At 36.8% G+C, this 22,452-nt stretch overlaps 1 protein-coding gene and 1 long non-coding RNA gene across 5 annotated transcripts in view; both read right to left on the bottom strand.

Annotated features, from left to right (window-relative positions):
* Positions 1 to 62: 62 nt before the first annotated feature.
* Shab (Shaker cognate b) overlaps positions 63 to 22,452 on the bottom strand; it is a 42,571-nt gene continuing 20,181 nt past the window's right edge. For all 4 annotated transcript variants that reach the window (XM_066286075.1, XM_066286071.1, XM_066286072.1 and 1 more), the window contains 12 exons: positions 22,290 to 22,410; positions 19,375 to 19,451; positions 9,728 to 10,574; positions 5,521 to 5,678; positions 5,299 to 5,460; positions 5,142 to 5,237; positions 4,843 to 5,091; positions 4,301 to 4,790; positions 4,065 to 4,250; positions 3,048 to 3,232; positions 2,820 to 2,990; positions 63 to 2,756 (listed from right to left, as the gene is read on the bottom strand). In XM_066286075.1, coding sequence (XP_066142172.1) covers positions 2,829 to 2,990; positions 3,048 to 3,232; positions 4,065 to 4,250; positions 4,301 to 4,790; positions 4,843 to 5,091; positions 5,142 to 5,237; positions 5,299 to 5,460; positions 5,521 to 5,678; positions 9,728 to 10,574; positions 19,375 to 19,451; positions 22,290 to 22,410 — 2,733 coding nt within the window. In that variant the 3' untranslated portion in view covers positions 63 to 2,756; positions 2,820 to 2,828. The remainder of the gene's footprint in view (positions 2,757 to 2,819; positions 2,991 to 3,047; positions 3,233 to 4,064; positions 4,251 to 4,300; positions 4,791 to 4,842; positions 5,092 to 5,141; positions 5,238 to 5,298; positions 5,461 to 5,520; positions 5,679 to 9,727; positions 10,575 to 19,374; positions 19,452 to 22,289; positions 22,411 to 22,452) is intronic.
* LOC136341297 (uncharacterized) lies at positions 6,429 to 9,721 on the bottom strand. Its single transcript, XR_010732486.1, has 2 exons — positions 9,520 to 9,721; positions 6,429 to 6,637 (listed from the first exon to the last, which is right to left on the bottom strand). It is a non-coding gene; the product is annotated as an uncharacterized lncRNA (long non-coding RNA).

A 22,452-nucleotide genomic window follows, 5' to 3' on the forward strand; every position in this document is an offset into this window, starting at 1 on the left:
TAAAGAAATATTTGTATTATCCACAAAACTTGTTAGCAAATTTATAAAGAAAACCCTCAACATAATATTCATAGAATCAACTTTCTCATTTATTATATAACAATGGGGCAGTAACTAATCAAACAGTCTACGCGAACTAGATTGAAACGAAACAAACATCCATCAGCGCTGCCTAAAAACCAACATTAGAAAACAGTCAAGTAAAATAGTGCGTTTAAAATGTTCAAACAGTAAAATGCAGCATGCTCGCTACTTACTTAGGCCTAAGAACTCATTTAATACCATTATAACAAAAAAATATTTTAGCGAAATAGGTATAAAACGTATGTAATCCATTAGGATAAGTTTTACCTTACAACTATTGAAGCACCAGTTCTGGTCTTTGTTTGCAATACAGATAAGTTTATAACCAATAATGTACCTACTTGTAGTATAACAACCATCGCAGGCGTCAGACTTTTGCTCAGTCGACATGTTAGTCAGTTCACTTAAAGGGCATAAAGATATATGTACGTGAGCGTATTCGCCAATTCAAAATCGATCGATAAAGGCTTGAATAAGATAATACACCCCTAGTCGACTAAATTATCGCTTGACAATTTAATCTGTAATCTGCGGGATCCCTAAATATAGTATAAAATAATAATCTGGTCGAAACATTTAAACAGGGTGACATCTTAATATCTACCCTTTTCTTAAAAAAAATCTGGTTTAAGAAATGTGTAGGACAAAAAGAAACAGCATTACTTCTAATATTTTGTGGTAAGACGAGGTAAACCATACTTAAAGGACTAAACTTTTCTATCTAAAACAAATAGTTTTAAGAATTGCGAAATATTATGATATTCATATCTTATAATTGCATTGTCATTTTTGAGAGCATGCTGCAAGTGTTGTTTATAAGTAAAGCAAATGTAATAGGGTGTTCCCTAGAATTTGCTTTGGAACATAAGGCCCATTTGTGCCATTGTAATATAAGTAAAGCTTTGTTAACCCCGATTCCCGTATTTTTCGATATCCATACAAATATATTGGTGGCAATAAGGACAATACGTAGTATTATTTACGATACCACTAATGCACCAGAGGCGGACATAGCAAGAAGAAAATGTATAGCTTGAAAGTCTAGTAATCCCTAAAAAACACAAAACACGTTGAAAATCTATGAAATCAGTAACTTGTGTTTTTAAATGAAATTGTAAAGTCATCATTTCTGGACATAGCTGAGATGTAAAATGGAAAAAACAAATTTTTATATTCATTTTTTTTTTATTTACTTTGATACGTCAACGTGTCAATACATACTATCTGAAACGTCGTTTTTTGATGTAAAATTTGGACGTATATATTTGTTTCACAGCTTAAAATCAATTAACCTCTATGGATAATAGTCAAAGAGATGAATTTACTTTTTTACATATTATATATGTAATAATTTTACTTTATATATATTGGTACCGCAGCTCTTGATCCAACTGAAGTTATGCGAACAGCAATTTTTTCCACCTCGAAATTGCGATCTCTTGTTAATTTTTTAAATTAAATTTTTTTATTTTTTGATGAAGTATGAAAATATGTAGATTTCATTTATAATTAAATGCAGATTACATCAAGACGCAGCGCGTAGGCCTGTAATTGCAAATAACCACTTGACTGCGAAATTTCTATGGAACACCCTTTAGAATAATTTACATTGTTTATTTTCTAGGTTTTATTCGGTTGTAGTTTCTTATTTCTTTCCGCAAAGTTTTGTTCGCCATATTGTCGCCAATTTATAATTGAAACTAAATATAAACATGAAATTTCGATTATTTGAGAAATAACGAAGTCGACTTCGTAACATCAGTAATTTGGAGCACGATAAAATACAGTTTTTAAATTTAGTAAATTGCGATCAGTTCCGAACATATCTGGAAAAATAGAACTTTTTTAAAAAAATGTCATGAGAAGTTTCTTTTGCAATAGAGAACTTTTTGTTTTGATAAACTGTGTAATAAGCGAACTACAACCAGAATTATCACAAACCAATTAGTTACATATTTCTACACTTTTTGTATACTTTGAACCACAACCGCAACAATTCCTAACAAAAACAAATATAAAAGTGATTACGAAAACTTAGTTTTATATACAGTGCGTGCCAAAATTGGGTAACATACCATATTGTTGTTATTTAATTTCTTTTACCATGTACTCTCCTCTGGAAGAGAACTAACGTAAATGCCCATTTCAACAATCGGTACATATTGTATTGAAATGACGTATGTTGCTCTGTTAATTGTTTATGTTCATATCTTAAATTTACCAGTCGATTTTTTTTTATTTGCACTAATTACTTATCATCAACAATATGGCATGTGTGACTTACATAAGTAATTAAAATTTCTTGTTATTCATCATTAATTTTCTTCACGGGTTTTATTTAGCATTATTGCTCTCGTTTTTTTTCTGTATTATCTGCTTAATTTCTCTATATCTCTTTCTTTCTCACTCTCCGTTGTCCGTATTGCGACTTCATACACTCTTCTTTACCATTAGCCCGTCATGATGTGCGGTGCAACATAAGAAAGCTTTACGTAGCTTCGAAGGAATAATACTTAAATACATAAGAATAAGCCTTTTTGGCGTTTCAGTGTTTTCACATCTCTTAGTTACACCGCCAAGCGAAAAATTAGTAAACTATCCACATAACAGATTGTTCTAAAATTGACATTTCTTTTGATCATCTGTGCAGTCCATTGGGCCAGGCCAGGAAACTGAAATAAGTGATATAAAAATGATAAATTAGCAAGACTTAACTGCTGATCTGTAATACTTACTCTTGAATGCTACGTTGTCGGATGCGTCTTATCACTTCTATTTTGAAACGACACCTGAGAAGTGGTCATCGTGTCCATCGTGCTAATAACCGATAGAAGATGAGTCTCTTCAGTAGGCGAAAAATTAACGCTGTCAATCGGCGGGGGCGGGGGGCAAATATACAGTGGTACCTAGCGAAAAACCTTTATCTTTCTGACTTTAACTTCAAAGGATTCAATTTAACTAACTTGATTAATTTGGGCAGTATCGCCTGGCTTATTAACGATGCTCTCGAGCTTCAGCAGCTGCGACTTGAAACTCCTAGTCCTATCCAATTCCTGTTGATATGCTGAGGATTGCATTTTTGAGCGTTTGGCTTGCAGCCTATTGGCCTGGTGCGGCACTGGCGAGTACGTGGATAAGTCGAACACACCTAAAATTTTTTTTGGTATATTTCAAACCTGCTTTTAAGTTAAATATCTAAACGAGGTCTTGAATTCCTGACATATTAGCGATAGCTGGCTATGTTTGAAACACTGTCTTGCCGCTGAATAGCGTGACTTTGGCAATTGTAATTTCAAATTAAGATCTAAACAAGGTTTTGCTTCTGGAAAAACTTCTGACATATTGTGAACAAGTTACTATATGAGCAAACATTGTACTGTCGTTGAATGACGTCACCTTGTCGGTATAATTTCAAATTAGATAGATAAAAAAGATTTTGCTTTCAGTAAGCATTCCTGACACATTGGCGACAAATAGTCATATGGGCAATATCGTCCTGCCGCTAAATAGCATCACTTTGGCAATTGCGATTTCAAATCAAGATCTAAACAAGATTTTGCTTCTGGCAAGCATTTCTGACATATTGTCAATAAGTAACTCTTTAAGCAACATTATATTGCCGTTGAATAACGTCATTGTGTCTCTGTAATTTCAAATTAAATAGCTAAACAAGATTTTGCTTCCAGTAAGCATTCCTGACACATTGGCGACAAGTTGTTATGTGATCAATATCGTTCTGACACTGAATAGCGCCACTTTGGCATTGTAATTTCAAATTAGGATCTAAACAAGATTTTGCTTCTAGCAAGCATTCCGGACGTTTTGGCAACAAGTCACTGTGTGAGCAACGTTGTGCTGCCGCTACATGACGTCACCCTCTCGCTTGAATTTTAAGTTAAGTGTGTAAACAAGATTGTGATAGTTGATGATGCTACGCATTGCCCCACGTGTAACAATTCTTAACGTTAACACCTCCTCACCTGATCCATTGTCCGAGATCAAACGTTCGCTTTCAGGATCGAACTCCTTGCTGCGCCCATTGCCCGAACTATCGGCCTTTTTCAAGATGGACCTCGACTTTCGATTGGCCTCCAACTGTGGCGTCGCCGTCTCCCTGCTGTCAATTGAATCCACTGAGAGCGAAGATTTGCTTGTGCTATTCCTCCCTTTAAAGCTTATGTTACTCTATTTGTCCATAATACGCGAATAACAAAACCTGATCTTGGACTCCCAGGACTATCACCAAAAAGGTGATGGTTGAGTATCCTAGCGGCCGAAGCCAATCCCCTTCCAGGCCTGCTTTTCTTCTCCAGACTGTCTTGGGAGCTTCTCTGGGTCTCCCCTGACCGGGCCGGCGGTCTTGGTAGCTGGAAGAAACCGCCTTCTCGTGAAGAGTTCTTTCGGAGCTGGAATCTAGTTTTCGGCTTTCTGGGGGCCGGGGACCCATCCAGACTGCTTCTGCTCCCCCTGTCCCCTACATTTTGCAGCGGGCGAAAGCCCACTTTCTCCTCGAGAGGAGTGCTACCCAAACTTCTTAAGCCAGTATCTCCGCTGGTTGATTTTTTCACTGCGGAGGTTTTTTGGTTTTGAGAGGGCACGGGCGGAATAGCGGGGCTGTTTTCTAGGGACTTATCTAGCGGATTTACGTAGAGGTTGCTGTCCATGTTTAAGAGGGTTGAATCTAGGATTTCAGCGGTGAGGTCGGCCTAAAACGTGGGAAAATGCCGCTACAGGACGTAACCTTTGGCGTGAAAGTACCTGGGAGTTTGATGGGAAGGTAGTACAGGTGGCGAAGGTATCCGAACTGTCCATGCTAGCTAAGTCGCCACCGTTGGTTCTAGTGGTTGCCACGGCGCTTTCTTCCGTATACTGTTCGAAATATAGTTGAGCTTCTTTATTCGCCAACGCTTCCATTTCTATGGCTCTCATCTCCATGCATACTGGCTGCCTGAAGTCGCTAGTTCCGAAGGGCATTAAGTTCTCCGCGTCCACAAAGTCCTTATAATCCTGATGGAGCCATTAAAGTAGTGTGAAGTCAAATCTCTAATGTAACTTACTTTAGTGTTGCAGAAGCAGCACTCGAATTCGCTGGGAAACTCCTCTATTTTTTCCTGGTTTTTCTTTTGACTGTCTGAGGCTTTGCTACCAGCTTGCTATAGGTGATGAATATAATGTAGAAAGGTGAATAATTAGGTTAATTTTTTCTTTGCTTACAGAAGGTGATATGTAACTAGCGACTGGCGACCCAGGAATAAGCTGGGTTTCATCCTGTGCTAAAGGCGCCATCATCGATCTCTCTTCATCCAAAGAGGTAGAAGCACTAAAGTCCAGAAGTTTGCGACGATGAGAAGCGGGGGAGCAGGGAGGAGGTGGACCCTATAAAAGTGGAAAGTGTTGGTGAGGTGTTGGTAGTGTGGAGGGAGGTGGCGAAGCTACCTCGTTGGTGGGAAGACAAGGAGTCATGGAAGAATTGTTGCGATTTCTGCCGGGAAAATGGTCGAAGTTCTTGTAGCAGCCGGGTTGAGTAGGGATGCGACCCGTCAGGGAGTCGCCTTCGCTGTTGCCGTCTGTATGTGATATACTCGGATTGTGACCTAGGTATACATGAGAGTGGGAGATTATTTTTGCAGCATTAGTTGCAGTAAATAATCACAACATTAACAGAGATTACCAATAACAGTCTACTAATCAATAGTGGAATATACCTACCTTTGGAGGCCATACTTTGAACACTTGCAAGGAGTTCTATAACCTATTGTTCCTCTACAGCTTGTTCACCCAAACTAATTTAAATTAAAGTTGCAATTAGTTATTTGAAATCTTTTTATTCTAGAAAGGATCTGTTCAACCATGTAACGATATCTGTTGTTTAAAAAACATATCTGAAATTACGATATGCCCTTTGAAGGAATATTGTTCCTAACTATTGCGGAAAATGTGTTTCGCGTACTTGCCACTTTGCGTCCCGCTCAACCGCAATCCCGAACGGGAACGTATCACTTTCAACAGTTGTTCGGAAAATAACTATTTCCTGCTACCGTCACAATATGGCAATTTTTAGTACGTCAGTGGCTAAGGACGCGTGTTTTTCTAGAAACTCTTGTAATAAATCATAGTTTCTATCTCACTTAGCGAATTTCTATCCTCTCAACAAGAACGATGTTGTGCTTAAGTGCTTAGTGCAAAGGAGACCGTAACAGTCAAGACATCGTCGCTCTAGGGCTTAGAGGAGAATCTCTTTCCACTAAATTGTGTAATATAGGAAAGGCGTGATATGGTTAAATTATTGCAGAACTTGGACCACAATTTCAAGTCTTCTCTTCTCTGGCGGTTACATAAGCAAATGATCATAAAAAAACTTTATTTACAAACTAATGGTTTAGCATTCACACCGGATAACATTTCACCACTTGGCAATTTTATTGTCAATAACTCAGGTAAGTTCAGGTATCGATAAGTCGCAGCTTCTGGTAAAAGCTTCTGTCGGAGGAAGGTCGAAATCATCAGTGCTTTTCTGTCGCTTCGTTACCGGCAATAAGGGCACACTTGTCACCTGTGGAAGAACATCTTTGTGATGGTCACCAGTACCTTCATGCACTGTAGTTTTCAGCATTTAGTTAAGTAGATGTGCCGCATTTGCCCATCTCTATTATTATCCAGAATTGTTAATTCAAGCTACGTTAACAGTTAGAATCTAAGCTCACACACAGACACACGCATACACACACACACGTACATGTGATATGAACCATGGTGGGAATTATTTTGAGAGATCAAGAGTTGGCCAATGTGGACATTTGTCCATTGCGGTCAATATTCACCAAATTGAGTGATGTATATTAATTAGTCAAAAAAAAAATCAACATACAGTATGACATTGAAAATACAATACGTAGAACTACACTAAAAAAGAGTTCTAATACATTTTTGTTGTCGAAGTTCCTTGAATTTTCGAAATACAGGGTGTTACAATTTTGATATAATCATATAGCCTGTTAAAACCGGGACAGGCTGTAAAATCGCACTTTACAGTATCTTCATGAAAAATTCACATTTCGTCAGTAGGAGAAAATAGTTATTTGTGTTATAAGACCCAAAACTAGTGTTTTACAGGGCCAGTTAAGGAGATAGCGAGCTCTTTTGGAAAAAAATTCGATAGCGTGATGTCATTTTCTATACGGACAGATTTGAAAATACAGGGTTTCCCACTTGGTGTGTAAAATGGCTCGTTATTTCTTTTCGCATTAGAATTAGAGGCAGCAAGTTGTTGTATAAGTAATACGAGAGATACAGAATTAACTGATGCGAATATTTTAAAATGAGAGGAAAATATACATGGTGTCAAAAAAGTGTTGCATTCCAAAATTATGATTTTTACATGCGATATCATTGATATTATCACTTTCTTATATTGCATTTCTGATTCTGCATAATTCCTATGGCATACAGGACGTTATTCAGGTACGTGGCCAAACTTCAACTAGTGATTTTTTAAGGTATTCTAAGCCAAAAATTTTATATAAATGTAGGTCCGGTAATGCTTCAATTTCAAGATACAGGGTGTCAAGATTTTCTTAAAAAATCGCTTTTTGTCGCAGTGCCGTTTATGGTTGTTATTGTTATGCGCAACTGGCTTTTTAAGAATTTTAAAATCTTTTCGCACTGACCACAGTCATGACCATACAGGTCACCGGATTTAAGTCCGTTAGATTTTTTCCTTTCGGTGCATGCAAGATCCTTTGTTTGTAGAACTCCAGTCAACATCGAAGAAGAATTAATCCAGCGGATAATGAAATTCATGTAATCAGATAAGATAACCGCTGCGAATATTTCAACATGCACAGCGATTGATGTTAAGACGAGCTAATGCTTGCATTGAAGCTGAAGCACGACATTTTCAGCAATTATTGTAAGTTTCGGGTTAATTTTTGTTAATTATATTTTACTAAAAGAATTGCGTACCATTTGTTTAAATACAGTTTTATTAAAGCGTTTTGCTTGTTTGAATTATCTTAAATTTGCGACGTCACTCCTGTGCACGCTACTAGCAACAAGAGACAAAAAAATTTATTGCTCAAAATATTCCTTTGTATTACGTTAAAAACCATCAAAGTTTAAATGCAGTATTACTTTGCATCTTCTTGTCATTTAGGCGTTTTCTTTTTAATTGTAACGATTTTTTTAAAGCGTGACACCTTGTATCTTGAAAATGAAGCGTTTCCGGACCTATTTTTATGTAAATTTTTCGTCTTATAATCATTTGAAAAATCACCTCTTGAAGTTTGGTCACCTATTTAAATAACACATTGTATATCAATTTATACGGTTTTCACAATTTAAAGAGACATGATTTACAAATTATACAGAACAGGAACAAATAATGTTTACTTTTCTATAGCAGTTTTCAAAGAAATATCATCATATGAAATAAGAGTTATTTATGGAATAACTACGTAATATAAAGTTTTAAGAAATCATTTTTTCATTACTATTATTTTTTTTTATGTTTTTATAATTATTCTTTATCGTTTATGCCGGCTTGCGAGCGAGTTTATAAATGAATGAGCCCAATAAAATTTCAATATGTACGCTTTATATACAACGTTTCGCGGCCGGAATCATATTAATCTGCTAAAATTGAAACATTTAAATAAAAATTAAAATATATCCGAAATACGTTAATAATAATCTGCTATGAGAAATTGGTGTCCGCCAATATAATCAGTCATCACTTCCACAATAAACGCATATTATGTAATTTGTTTTATTCCACGATTTAGTGCTTTGTTGTACTAGGACCATAATTTATCATTTTACGGCCGCAAAAGAATATCATAAATCGCCCTTAATGAACAAATCGGATATAAAATCGTTTTTCAGGGTTTGAAGAAAGTTCAAAAATATTCGTTTTCTTGGAAGCTTAAAATTTCTGTGTTTAAAAATTTATGGAAATAAATAATTAACGAAATTAATTAAATGGAAAAAGAATTAGAACTAAAGGAAAAAATAACAAAAAACAAGACAGAGATCTACGATACTTCACACGAATCGCGCGCAATGTCCTATAGAAGACAAGCCCTTAATAATTATGAAGTAGCGACTTTATTTGAGACACCCCGTATATTTTTCTATATCTAACTTCCAAATATGCGCAGCAGTCTTTTCCGGATTCGGGTTTCACTTTTCGCTCTAATTCTTGCCACAAAACAGATATCGACCAGTTAGAAAATGATGGGACACTCTGTATATGTTAGTCCAACAGTTTATTTCCTGTTCATTTTACGTGTGGTAGAGACGCAGCATTGTAATTTAGTGCGGTACCATGGCAGTTTCAAAGATATTTAATATGTTAGTTTAAATTAGTTTGAGTTAGATGATGATTCTTACACATTTGTCAAATAGTGCAAAACATGTTCCATGCATGGATTAAATTACTTGGATGATAAATGTTCCATTTGTGTCGTTCAAGACGGCTACGTATCACGTTTTACGCTTGAGGAACTCCCATGCAACTTAATCAACCAGATTAAACTGCCTCGCTAATGTATTAAAGGAAATGTTCTACAGGTAGAATTCTGAAGCGAAAGTTCGATTTTTCCTTTAATAGATTGATGCAGAACGTTGGTTTAAATGTGGTACCCACCTGTGTCGACGATCACATCAATAAGGTCCATACTCTTGGCGAAGGCGTCCCTCAAGTTGATATGATGGAAAGACACGATGCTGCCCTCCCGCTTGGCCCGCTCCAGCGCTTCCCTCCTCTTCAGGGCCTTCTCCCTTCTCATTTGGTTCTTATAAAACTCGGCGAAATTGTTAACGATTATAGGAATGGGTAACGCAATCACCAGCACCCCGCAAATACAGCACACGCTCCCTATTACTTTGCCCAGCGGCGTCGTGGGGTAGATATCCCCATAACCCACCGTGGTCATCGTGATGCCCGCCCACCAAAACGTCTCCGGTATCGAAATGAACTTGGTGCCGGGCTCTTCTTTTTCCGCGAAATAAGCGAGGCTTGAAAATATCAGCACCCCCATGGCGAGAAAAAGCATGAGGAGCCCCAACTCCTTGTAAGAGTTCCTCAGGGTGAACCCCAATGACTGGAGGCCGGTCGAGTGCCGGGCTAGTTTGAGTATCCTTAAGATTCGCATTATCCTAAACACTTGCACTACCCGTCTGACATCTTGGAACTGATCGGTAGCGTTCTTATTCGTTTCGAGTAAAAACAGGGACACGAAATAAGGCAGTATGGCTAATAAGTCTATGATATTCAGGCCCCCCTTGAAAAATTTCCATTTGTTGGGGGACGCGCTGAACCGGAATATGTACTCCAACGAGAACCACGTTATGCACACCGCCTCCACCATGGCCAGTTGGGGGTTGTCTTGGGGATTGCCCTTCTCATCATACACTTGCATGCTGGGGATGGTATTTAGGGTCAACGCGATCGTGGACAGTACGATAAACAATATGGAAACGATGGCTATTACCTGCAATACAATGTGGCAGTGACAAATGAGTTCGGAATGCCACATAGAACAGCGACATACAGATAATTAGAATTTCCCAAAACGGGCACAAACCTGTCGAAAACATCCATTAGATTATACGTCACATATTGCCGTGAATTAAATCGTTTTTAACGCACGCCCGGCATCGAAAACGTCATCGAGGAAGTAGTTATTTGGTTAAAAATTCTCGAAGTCCAAGTCCTGATTAAACGTTACGGATACACGTCCGGGGTGGGAAAAGCTGCGATGCTCGAATGCTGCTTCCGAGAACTGGACCAGCTACCCTAAAGTCTCGACCTGGCCCCCAGTGATTATTTTTTTTCTCAAAATTCAAATCCGATCTGCACAGTAGAAACTTTTCCAATGCTGAAGAGGTCAAGTTAGCGGTTTTAAAACTCTTTAACACCAAAACTTCTGATTAGCTTTTCGAAGGCTCAGAAATTTTAATTAGTCGTTCGGAAAAGCGCATTGGGACGAAAGGAGATTCTAATGGAAAAAAATTGTTTTATTCTGCCACTCTGAAAGTATGTTAGGACGGAAATTTTCGGACCTCACTACGTACATAGAGTGTGTCAAATTCAAACTCCTACAACGAAGCATTAAAATACAAAAACTTGCGAATAACTGTAAAACGCAGTGTTAACACAAGTGAGGAATGAAGAATCGTTTTGCTTATTGTTAAGATAATGATGCTAAATGTATGGGGACTAAAATTAAAACATGGTGGTTATACAGGGTGAGTCGCAACGTAACCGATGCAGAGCAGGTGCGTACAAAGGACCTGGAAATATGACGATTCGTCGATTTTTCTTCCAAGCTTAAGAACTGAGGAAATAGTGATCTTTGAAGATGTCTTATGAATTTCTAAAACAATGGCATATTTCACTAATGCGTCATCACAACGCAACCAAATTTTGAACGTGCTATATTCTTATCAACATCTTTAATTGGAAGAAATGTAAAATCGATAGATGCTCTATAAGGGTTGCATTAGAGGTAGGGGAGGTCGAAATGAGTTGGGATTTTTTTTTAAATCTGTAAAGTAACTAAGAAAGGAACAATACCATTTAATAGCAAATTTAATTCTAAAACTTTTATTCCTGTTTAAAATTTGTTGAAAACCTTATCATTTTTGACGAAATCACGGTTTGGTGAAATGGAACCAAACCAAATTTAAAGGGATTTAACTGACCGCGATTCGAGCCACTGTACTTTATTGTGGAATGACACACTACGTCTTTTTAAATGAATATTTACTGCCTTTCAGGGCATCTGCTCATCTATAGAATATTCTACAAAAGAAATTCACTTTGAGCAGGTTTAGTGTCTAATCCCAAAAGTACTAATTTTGATCCACTTTATCTAAATGGGGCAGATTCGCGCATCTTCCCGAAATGATTTCCGGAATCTTTGATTTCTGCGAATTAAAATCGCGCTGAAGCAGCGGTTCTATCAGGGCCTTATTTTCAACAACAAATAATAACATTCATTAATTTATTTCGTTAATATTAGAAAAACCGCTAAAAATACATAATTGTAGAAATTTTTCAGCAGCGATTATGAAAAGAAAAACCCGGTAATGGAAAATTACGCAGTGTTCCATTTAATATATATCGGATATGTTATCGCTTGTCCTGTACAGGGTGCTCCTGAAACCATTTTCCCAATAAATATTTCCAAGACGTTCGTTGCAAATACAGAATTTTTAATATTTGCAGCTAACTGCAAAAGTGAACCCTTACACGCGACAATAATCCAAAATGAGGAAGAAAGTTTCAAAACTGTGAAAATCCAAGATGGCTCTCATAAGAAAAAATAAAAATAAAGTTGATAATGGTTGCAGATAATCGAAACGTCGGATTTTAACTGTGACATCCCCACGCTGTGAAAACAAAAAGATTTCCGAAAGCTCGTTTTCTTCGAATACCTGCGAAAGCACCGCAATTTTTCGATTTTGTACCAGTTCTTTAGCGGGTACTTTGCCTCAATTTAACCGATCTCCCATCTTTTATGGTACCGAGATTCATATGGTTAGTGCCCAGATGCCCTGTATGTGGAATGCCGACACAAACGATTAATTTTACACAATAATCTATTGGGTATTTTCGACAGTCAGGGAGGTGCATTCCAATTTCAGTGCGTAATTTGTACAAAATGCAAAGTTAGTGCTTTTGCCTCGTTATTACTATCTTTATCTGTTCTTCATGTAGCGTATTGCGATCAACAAAGGATGACGAAATGACTATAAGATAAAGCTAGTAATAAGAAAATATTAAGGCGAAGCAAAACATCACCGTGACACGTTAAACGAAAAGTCTTGGCCTCGATCCACGGTTAGTCCATTATATTAGCCATCAAGCATACATTTACGCATCATGACCCAAAAAAAGAGGAAGCAATGTACATCTAGCCTGAACCCCTTGTTAGTTAAAAGCAGCCTAAAAGACTTAGCTTAATTTGCACAACGCGCAATGTTTGTGCAAACTTGCAAAATTTGCACAAACAAGATTCAGCTTACTTTGCACCACGTCCCCGCAAAATTGCACAACGATTCTGAAAGTTGTGCAGTTTTGCAGAAACAAGGCTCGGCTTAATTTGCACAATGTTCCCGCAAAATTACACAATGCTTGTGCAAATTGTGCAATTTGCACAAAAAAGCCTTAGCTTAATTTGCACAAGCTGCAGAGCAAGTTAAGCTAGTTCGAAGAGGCTAACTTGTAACTGACAACGACTAATGAGTTCCAGGTAAGCAAGCCACTGGTCGTTTCGTTTACCCATTCGCTATAATCATAAGAATTGAAAAGAAAACATTAATCGAGTTAAGCGATACACCGATTATAAGTCGAAAACCACAACGATCAAGACAACATCAATATCCTTAATAACAGATTACAATCATAGACATTAAAGTCTTAATTAAACAGCAGTTGATTAATTAGCTGCCCAAATTTGTCGTAACAAACTTCTGTTGAAAACAAAATTAATCTTAGTTTACTTACAGCCCCGGACAGTTGGGATTTTTTTAAAACAATAATCGTTGTTTTTAATTAAAAATCAACTAACCTAAACCTGAACTAACCTAAACACTAATACTAATTATTACATCTGATTAAGATAGTCAAATATAGTCAGGTTTCCTAGAAAATTGGCCATTCATTAAAATGTCATTAATTCCCAGACTGACACTTTATACATTAAACACATTCATGGGGTTGCAATGCGAGTTGCAACGCTATCGAAATTTGTATATTACGTCATTAGCAAAACTGTCATGTGTCATATGTGATAGTTTTGGAGTAAATGTCAAAATGTAAAAAAATTTCGGTTAACGGAAAATCCAAAAATTGTCAAGTTTTGTTTTGCGTGACACTATAGAGCGCTCAATTATGTGTCTTCGATAGATTTTTAACCAGAGCTTATGGACTATATAATCACCTTTGTTGCAAGGGGGAAAAAGTATTGATATGTTAGTCATACTCGATTGTCAAACGTCCGTGCTAACTGTCAAAGTAAAAATAATTGATTCATATTTCTCACGATTTGCGCCGGGGTTGATGAAAACCATAATTGATAAATTCCATGATGTTTTTAAATTTTACCAAAAATTGCTCCAAAATAAATTGATTTTTTTATAGTATCGACTTCCAAACTAGTTTTTCCAATAGAAAAAGCTGTAAGTAAATTACAAAGGAATATAACCTGTAATGAAATATAAAAAGTCGAGAAGATTTTACTTGCAAAATTTGGACGATAAAGATCTGAATTTCGTTGAAAATAATAAAGATCAATAATAAGTAGGAGTTTTGTATTATTTCAAAGGCAAATGCATCCGCATTCAGAAACGTTAGACTTTCGATAATCATGTCAATTTACTACCAAATAAAACGTTCCTCATATCGATAAAACAATTTTTATCCTTGGATATGCTCTGACAAGTAGTTTTCAAAAATACGTAATTTAAATTCGAAAATGTAAAATCCTCATAATCTGTCATATGTGACAGTTAATAGCTTCCTTAATATCGAATTCGTATCCGTAGATAGTCGAAACAATCTGTCAAATTTGTCTGCTGTCAAATGTGACAAATATGACGCGATCTTGATTTCCTTTAAACGTAAATATTATTCAGCAGTTGGAAAGGCCCTGTCGAGGAATTTTCGAAAATTATGTAATTATTATGCATTTGCACCAACTGAATTCATATATAGGATGTAGAAGTTGCTAAATGTCAAAAATCGACCTAACTGTCTTACTTGAATAATAATTTTTTTTATTTGTCGTGTAAAAAATCTAAACACGCCTTTTAAAGGAAAGTTTTCTAGAGAAGTCGAATATGCATTGGTTCTACACATATAGAAAGTTAAACAACTTCTGAATAGTTGGCCAATTATCCCGTTAAATGCCAAAAAGCTGTTATAATCTATAATCAAAAGCAGCGTTAATTAGCCTAAGGATCAGTCAACCACTTGACTTAAAGGCTTCATTTGCAACCTGTTGAAGCTCAGTCGAAGTGCTTAACAGCAAAATCAACAAACTAGTTAAAAATAACGGGCCTGTTTAGCTTGGCGTTCCTAACTAACCTCAAACTGGTTGGAACTTCAAGTAATTATTGAGATCAACTTTCATATACACGAATATACACGAAGTTAAGGTTAACTTTGCCCTGCTCAGGCACGAACAATCGGGACGTTTTTGTCTATCAGCCTGGACTTTTGGCTATTAACATTTGTTGGTCATTCGTTAAAACCCTCAAGAATCTTAGACAACTCGCTTCTTCGGAGTTTTAAATTAATGAACCAATTAACATCGGAATTGTACTTTAGGTAGTCGTTATCACCAGTAGAATGTGTCATGCTGTCAAATGTTTTATACTGTCAAATATGTCATACTATCAAACGTGACAAGTTTGACGTCATCTTGTTTTATCTTTCAAATAGTTTTTGACCGTTTCGTTGTCAACTGTCAAAACTGTTCTTACATATCTCTAAGCTCTATTTGCATTAACTTTTGATGTTGCACCCCAATTTCAATTCGTTATGAAAAGCAACACGAACGTTTTGATTTGCTGCACGAAACTTGTTAGTCCAATTTAAAAGCATTTCAGTCAAAGTTAAGCGAAATGCAGCGGTTGGCCACTGACTCGCAGATAACCCATAATAAATGAGCTGTCCATCTGGAAATTTCCACCATAAATATTTTTAGATTTTCTAATAATCGTAATTCCTTTCCTAATAATATCTCAAACTCAGGGTATGAAACCCCATGATTATCGTGGATCCTGACTAAAATTGATTAGCATATGGAATATTTTTAATCGATTTTAAAATTTTTATTTGATTTGAATGGGCCGTAAAATTAAGTGAATAGTTTTCCTCGCTTCGTACAGAGATTCATAAATTGGGAGAGCAGAAGTAGGAAACAACTTTATTCGACTTACTCCAAGCAGATAAAGTGCCTCTTCGTGTCTGAGTGAGGCTTAATGGAAGATTTGCATAAACACCTCATGGAGAACTTACCAGTTGCGATGCAGTTTAGGATGGCCAACAATATTATCCTTTAATAACATTACGCATATATTTTCAGTGTATTTGAGGAGATTAAAAAAAAAATTCTGGCTATGGATAGTCCAAATTAGGTTGAGACTGTCTCTCGTCCAAACCCGAACAGGCGACATCGGTCATCTAGGTCCGAACGTTCACCCTGGATGTGAAGGTCCAAAAGATGCCCATATATTTTTGATTAAGCTTCATCAAAATCGTTAATTTGCGTTGAAAAAAAAATGTAAAATTGTTCAATACTTCTGAAAGTAATGAGTTAGGCAAAGAGAGACCGACATATAAATCAGCGTGCGAGAGAGGGAGAGAAATAGATTCATTTGGTTAAATAAGTTTAATAAATGTATGTTGATATCTTTCCCACGTGTGACTCGTCTTAGCTATAATATACCGGGTGTCCCAACCAAGGGGCTCGCGTCTATAACCTTTTGTGCAATTTGTTTTTGAAACGAAATTTTTAAGGTACGTCCCCGATTTAAAACTGCATTATTCACTGCTACAGGGAACTCAATCCCACTTCCGAAGTGACCATAACTGGCACCAATTTTCGAATTTAAGTTTGACACCACCCATGGCCTTATTGGTCCCTGGAAGTGGTACAAATTAAATAAAAAATAAAAATAAAAATCGCTTGCGTGGAAAAGTAACAATTGAATAGATATGGAAGAACATCTACAGTAGGGGGCAAAAGTAGATAGACAAACAGAATTTTGATTTAAATCATGTATATGTTAATTGATCTATTTCTTATGCAAGTATGTTAGTTGTCGCAAAACACGTTAAAAAAAATAATAAACAAACGTTGAAAAGGTTTCTTTATTGTCAATAAAAAAATAAATTTTTGGAATTCACCTGGTCAAAAGTAGACGATTTAAAAATGAAAATAAAGACATAACAACTTCCTTCAAAATATTTCAAAAATTAATTGGGACCTCTCTCATGACACTAATATTTGGTAAAATACCCGTTATTTTCAATAACTGCCTGACATCGACGCGACATCGATTCAATCAATTTGTTTAATATTGCTGAATCAATGTTTTGCCACTTTTCTTGTATTTCGGTGAACATTTCATCGCAATTTAAATAATTTTTTTCTCTCAATCCTTGATTAACAATTTGCCACAGGTTTTCTATGGGATTCAGATCGGGCGACCGGGAAGGCCACTTCAAAATCGACACCTTTTCTTCTTCAATAAATCGTTTAACTAACTCTAAAGAATGTTTGGGGTCGTTGTCGTGTTGAAAATGGAATCTTAAGGATAAATTGCCTTCAACATAAGGCAACATAAGATTGTGAATTATATCTCTGTGCGCGAATCTATCCATGACTCCATTTATTCCATGTAGTAGGCCAATACCAAAACCGCTTAAACGTCCTCATATCGTTACCGATCCTCCCCCATACTTTACCATGGGTCAGGTGTATTTAGGGTTTAATCGCAGACTGGTGGGACGTCTATTGTATTGAATGCCATCGGAATTAAACAAACTGAACTTGAAATCATCGCTTCAGCAAACTGGTTCCCAATCCTGTGTGAGCTAATGAGTATGTAGTAGAGCAAATTCCATTTGGGCTTTCCGATTTTTCTTACTGAGAAGTGGTTTTTTTGCCGCTGTACATGCAAATAATTTTTCTTCGACCGATATTCATCTTACAGTCTTTGAAGGCGCAGAAACTCCAAAAACTTCCAGCTCAGATCGAATTTTCTCAGAAGACACGAATGGATTTTTCAAACTAATAATCTTTATCTTCCGCCTATCGCTTTTGTTTAGCTTCTTTTGTCGTTTAGTTTTTAGTTTTGGGTTAATTTTTTTCCGGCATTAATTAATCCAGTTCTTTGATATAATTTCTTTATTACACCCAAATAGGGTCTTGTTTAACCTACGGGCAATTTACTCTTGCTGTTACCCCCATTAAAAGCTTTAACAATTCGCTCCTTTAAATCAATGGAAATTTTTACGACACGAGGCACGTTGTAGATTGCAAACCGAATGCGAATTGTGTTAATATTTTTCCGATATCTTAAGAATTTAAAGTAAATTCAACTGTTTTCACCACATCTATCAACGACCAGGCGAATTCCAAAGATTTATTTTTTTATTGATGATAAATTGACTTTACCAACATTTGTTTATTACTTCTTATAGCGTGTTTTGCAACAACTAACATACCGGCATAGGAAACAGATCACTTGACATGTGCGTGATTTAATTGAAAAATTTTGTTTGTCCTCTACTTTTGACTGCTACTGTATGCGAGATCGAATCAATGGAAAATATACGGAGAGTCCTAGTTTAAATTTCAAAGTTTACGTCATTTGCGGACAAACTGGACGTCACTTTAAGTTCTTTATTACGACGAATAATGGAAAATGTCGTGTTAAAAAAGCAACTGGCGAAAAAGTTCTAATCGTCAGCCATTTGCTTGCGATACCTGATACGTAGCAAGCGGGAGATCTGGCGGAAAACGGCGCTTTCGCATACATTATGGAAACACAAGGGACAAGGAAGCACACGTCCATGCGTCGAGGGACAATACAAGGAGCACCTCCAAATGCAACGGCATATTGACCCCTTTATTTCGATGCAATATTAAGTTTTATGGGCAATCCTACTTTGACTGAATTTTTCCCATCTGAGATGGACAGATCCAGAGCGAGAAAGTCTTAGAATCTCATAAACGAGACTAGCTGAACCTCCTGAAGCGACGACCGTACCCTCAAATACACTGTCACAGCAACGTAAATCTGTTAAATTACTTAATTACCTACCTAATTAGTTACATTTAGATACAATAATAACTGGGAGAAAACATTTGCAAATACACCTAAAACTCCACAAAAAAGTTGCAACAAAGAAGATATCCATACAAGGCCTGTTTGTTACCTGGAGCTGGTTCAATGCCACTTAAAACTCACTTGAATAAATCAGAGTTGTCTTAATTATTCTGGATGCTATTCGGCGGTTAATTTACAGAAGCGATTTTGTAAAGTACCGTATGTATTTACAAAGCGATTATTATAGAATCAAGTATCTACAAAATCTAGAATCAATCTAGAATCAAGTATCTACAAAATATGTATAATCATTACGTTCTATGGTGTGGTATTATTAAAGCTATGATTAATTTGAATAGCAGAACATAGCCTCATATATGGGTTCTTCCTTGTTAATAGCGCCATGCTAAGAGAAAATAACAAGGAAAATTTGAAAAATCTTACCCTAGCTGCGATGGAGGTGGTGGGTTTTTCCAGCAGGTCCCATAGCCACTTTTGCCATTGCGAACACTGACCTTCACCTGAAATTTCGAGAAAATATTAAATCTACACGGATCGTATGCTTAACCATTGCCTAAACCGTTATAAACCTGAAACAATGGCTCAATACAGAGTGTCCGAAAAAGTTCCTTGTCCACACCACAAGTGCGTATACCGAGGGAACATCGGAAAAGTCCTTAGCAAAGGGCGATTTATATTATAGGCCGAGTCACGGCCTAGACGTGGTTAGGTCATGGTCTAGTCACGGTCAGATAGCGGTTTAGTCACGGTGAGGTCACGGTGTAGCATGGTCGGGTCGCGGCCCGATCGCGGTCAGGTCAGATTAATTCAGTCGCTAATATGCAATATTTCAATTTTTTTAATATAAAATACTTTACTGGACAAAATCAAAGGGTCGCTTCAATATTTCCGACTATTTTTGATTCGTGATGTTACGAAGCGACCCTTATGACGGAACCGTTCGTAGATTGTCAGGAAAAATTGAAAATATTCATTAACCACCAAAGAATTGCACATAAAGCGAGAAAGCCAAAAATCACATTTTCGCAACAAAACTCGATGATTCATCTAAAGATTACTAGCTGATCTTTCCTCTCATGGCATTTATGACAGCTTCCATTCTCCGGCGCGTTTCTCTTAATGAATTTCTCATTTCTTTTTGAAGAACGGTTTTTCACTCTTCAAAAAATAATTTTACAATTCCTCAATAGTTTCCCTTTGCGGTACTCTTCCGAGTCTTCCAAGCGTGTCCTATACCTATTTTCTGTCCAGTTCATGTTAGGACTTTTTGCCATAATTTCAATTTCAACTTCATGCAGATACTCCTGAACTACTCCAGCGACATGATGTCGTGCAGAGTCGTTGATAAATAAAAACTGAGAGCCTCAAATGAAGCAAAAGGCATCAAAAGAGTGTTCAAAGAATATCGCCCGCAGTAGGAATTAGCAGTTCTTTTATTTGGAAAATTCTCCGTACCATCTACAACGATTCAAGCCTGAAATCCATTCGATCATCAGGCACTTTTGGTTTTTCATCGCTGAATTTTCAGCAATGATGTTGAAAACTCCCCGTTTCTTGTCAATATTCTTTATGCTGATGAAGCCGGGTTCACACGAAATGAAGTTATTAATTTTCACAATACGCACGTTTGGGCCGACAAAAATCCACATGCTCTAATAGACTCTGGACATCATATACGTTTTTCATTAAAAATTTGGATGAACATTGTAAGCGACATGTTTTTATGTCCTGTTGTTTTAGTAAATCGATTAACAGGCACTGCTCATGTCAACTTTCTGCACAGCACAATGGGTGATTTTTAGACGACATTCCTCTAGATCAAAGGCAACAAATGTGATTTTAGCATGACGATGCTCCTCCTCATTTCCGATTGCCGTTAGAGAGCGTTTACACCAAATTTTTCCATGTAAATGAGTAAGAAAGGGCGGAATTTTGTTATGGCCTGCAAGATCGCCCGATTTAAATTCACTAGATTTCTTATTTTTGAGGAGTTTTGAGAATATTAGTCTATGATACTCCTGTAAATAGCCTCGAAGAATTCAGCTACGAATTAATAAAAAATTCCAACAAACCCGAGCCAATGCGAGAGCTTTAGACAGAGTTCGAAAATCCGTCAGACAAAGACCTCGTGCCTAATTGGAAATGGAAAGAGGGCACTTTTCATATCTTATGAAACTAAATTTTTTGTTTGCGTCAGAAGCTTCTTTTGTTTGTATATAATAAATACGTAATAAACGACTTCATATAATAATTTAAAAAAAAAGAATAACTTTCCATATCTCCGAAATCGTTACTTTGCCGGTCTATGTTTACGTAGACTGTTTTGTTTATACTATGAACTCTTTAAATTGCCCTCTTTTTTTTTCAAAGCCTGTTCACCTTGTAGCAGTTAAAGAACCATGAGCGATCACCGCTAGAGGCATTCAGATTGATCGCACTCCAAACCATCACGGAACTTCCACCAAAATTTAATCTTGGTGAAAAATTGCAGGGGTACAAACTGTTCGCCTGGCCTCTTCTGCACCCTGTCCCGTTCATCTGGAGATTTTAGGGATATCTGGATTCATCCGAGAATAATGCACGCGACTAATCAGCGTTAGTCCCATTTAGATGTTCTCGAGCAAAACTTAATCTCTCACACGGTGTTCTCTGGTGAGCAGCGGTCCAAGAGCTAGGGGGTGAGATGTTAATTGATTTCTTACTGTCCGCTCAGAAACTTGAACGTTTGTGAAGTTTTATAGAAGAAAATTGAAATTAAAACCAGTTCCGTTTCGATTCCGAACAGCATGTAACTGCAAAAACGGTCCTTTCTTGCAGAAGTTGTCCTCGGGCGCCTTTTCCTTTCCTGCGGGAATAACTATCAGTCTATTTGAAATTTTCCTTTGGCTTAACCCCTTTTCCGTCAGAGCTATTTAATTGCTCTCTAATTGCTTTTTCATCACCTAACTGTCTTCTCTAAACCATGACACAGTAATAGAATGTTTGTAAGAACTGTCATAATACCCAGATACTGGGAGAGGCAATTTCATATTTTTTAACAAATAATTTGCATTTTTCGAAATGCAAATAAACAGCGGTAAGTTTTCGTGTTAAAATATCCTTTTTTATTTCATTTTAAAGAGTGAAAATTATGTTCAATAATTATTTATAATTTCTTCAAATCATGTTGCAAACAACAATTTACCTTTTTTGATTTCCGATATCACAGAGGGAAAAACTGAACATATCAAAGTGATCCTTTAAATTTGTCCAGGAGTGCGTATTTTTCACTTTTCAATTAATTTTCTACTGTTTAATATAAAATAAATTTGCTGCTAAACAGAAGGGCAATGACTTACCGAATTCTTCTTCGTCCCGCTGCCTGAGTGATTCGGCCTCTTTCCGCATTTCTTCATGGACGTGCTCTTTCCTTTGATGATATTTGTGCTGACAACAAGACTCCAGGTAAAGCTCGTCGATCTGAAATCAAAAGATTTAATTTCGGCGGTGATTGACACATGT

The sequence above is a fragment of the Euwallacea fornicatus genome, chromosome 9 (genome assembly GCF_040115645.1).
Source record: "Euwallacea fornicatus isolate EFF26 chromosome 9, ASM4011564v1, whole genome shotgun sequence".
Lineage (NCBI taxonomy): Eukaryota > Metazoa > Arthropoda > Insecta > Coleoptera > Curculionidae > Euwallacea > Euwallacea fornicatus.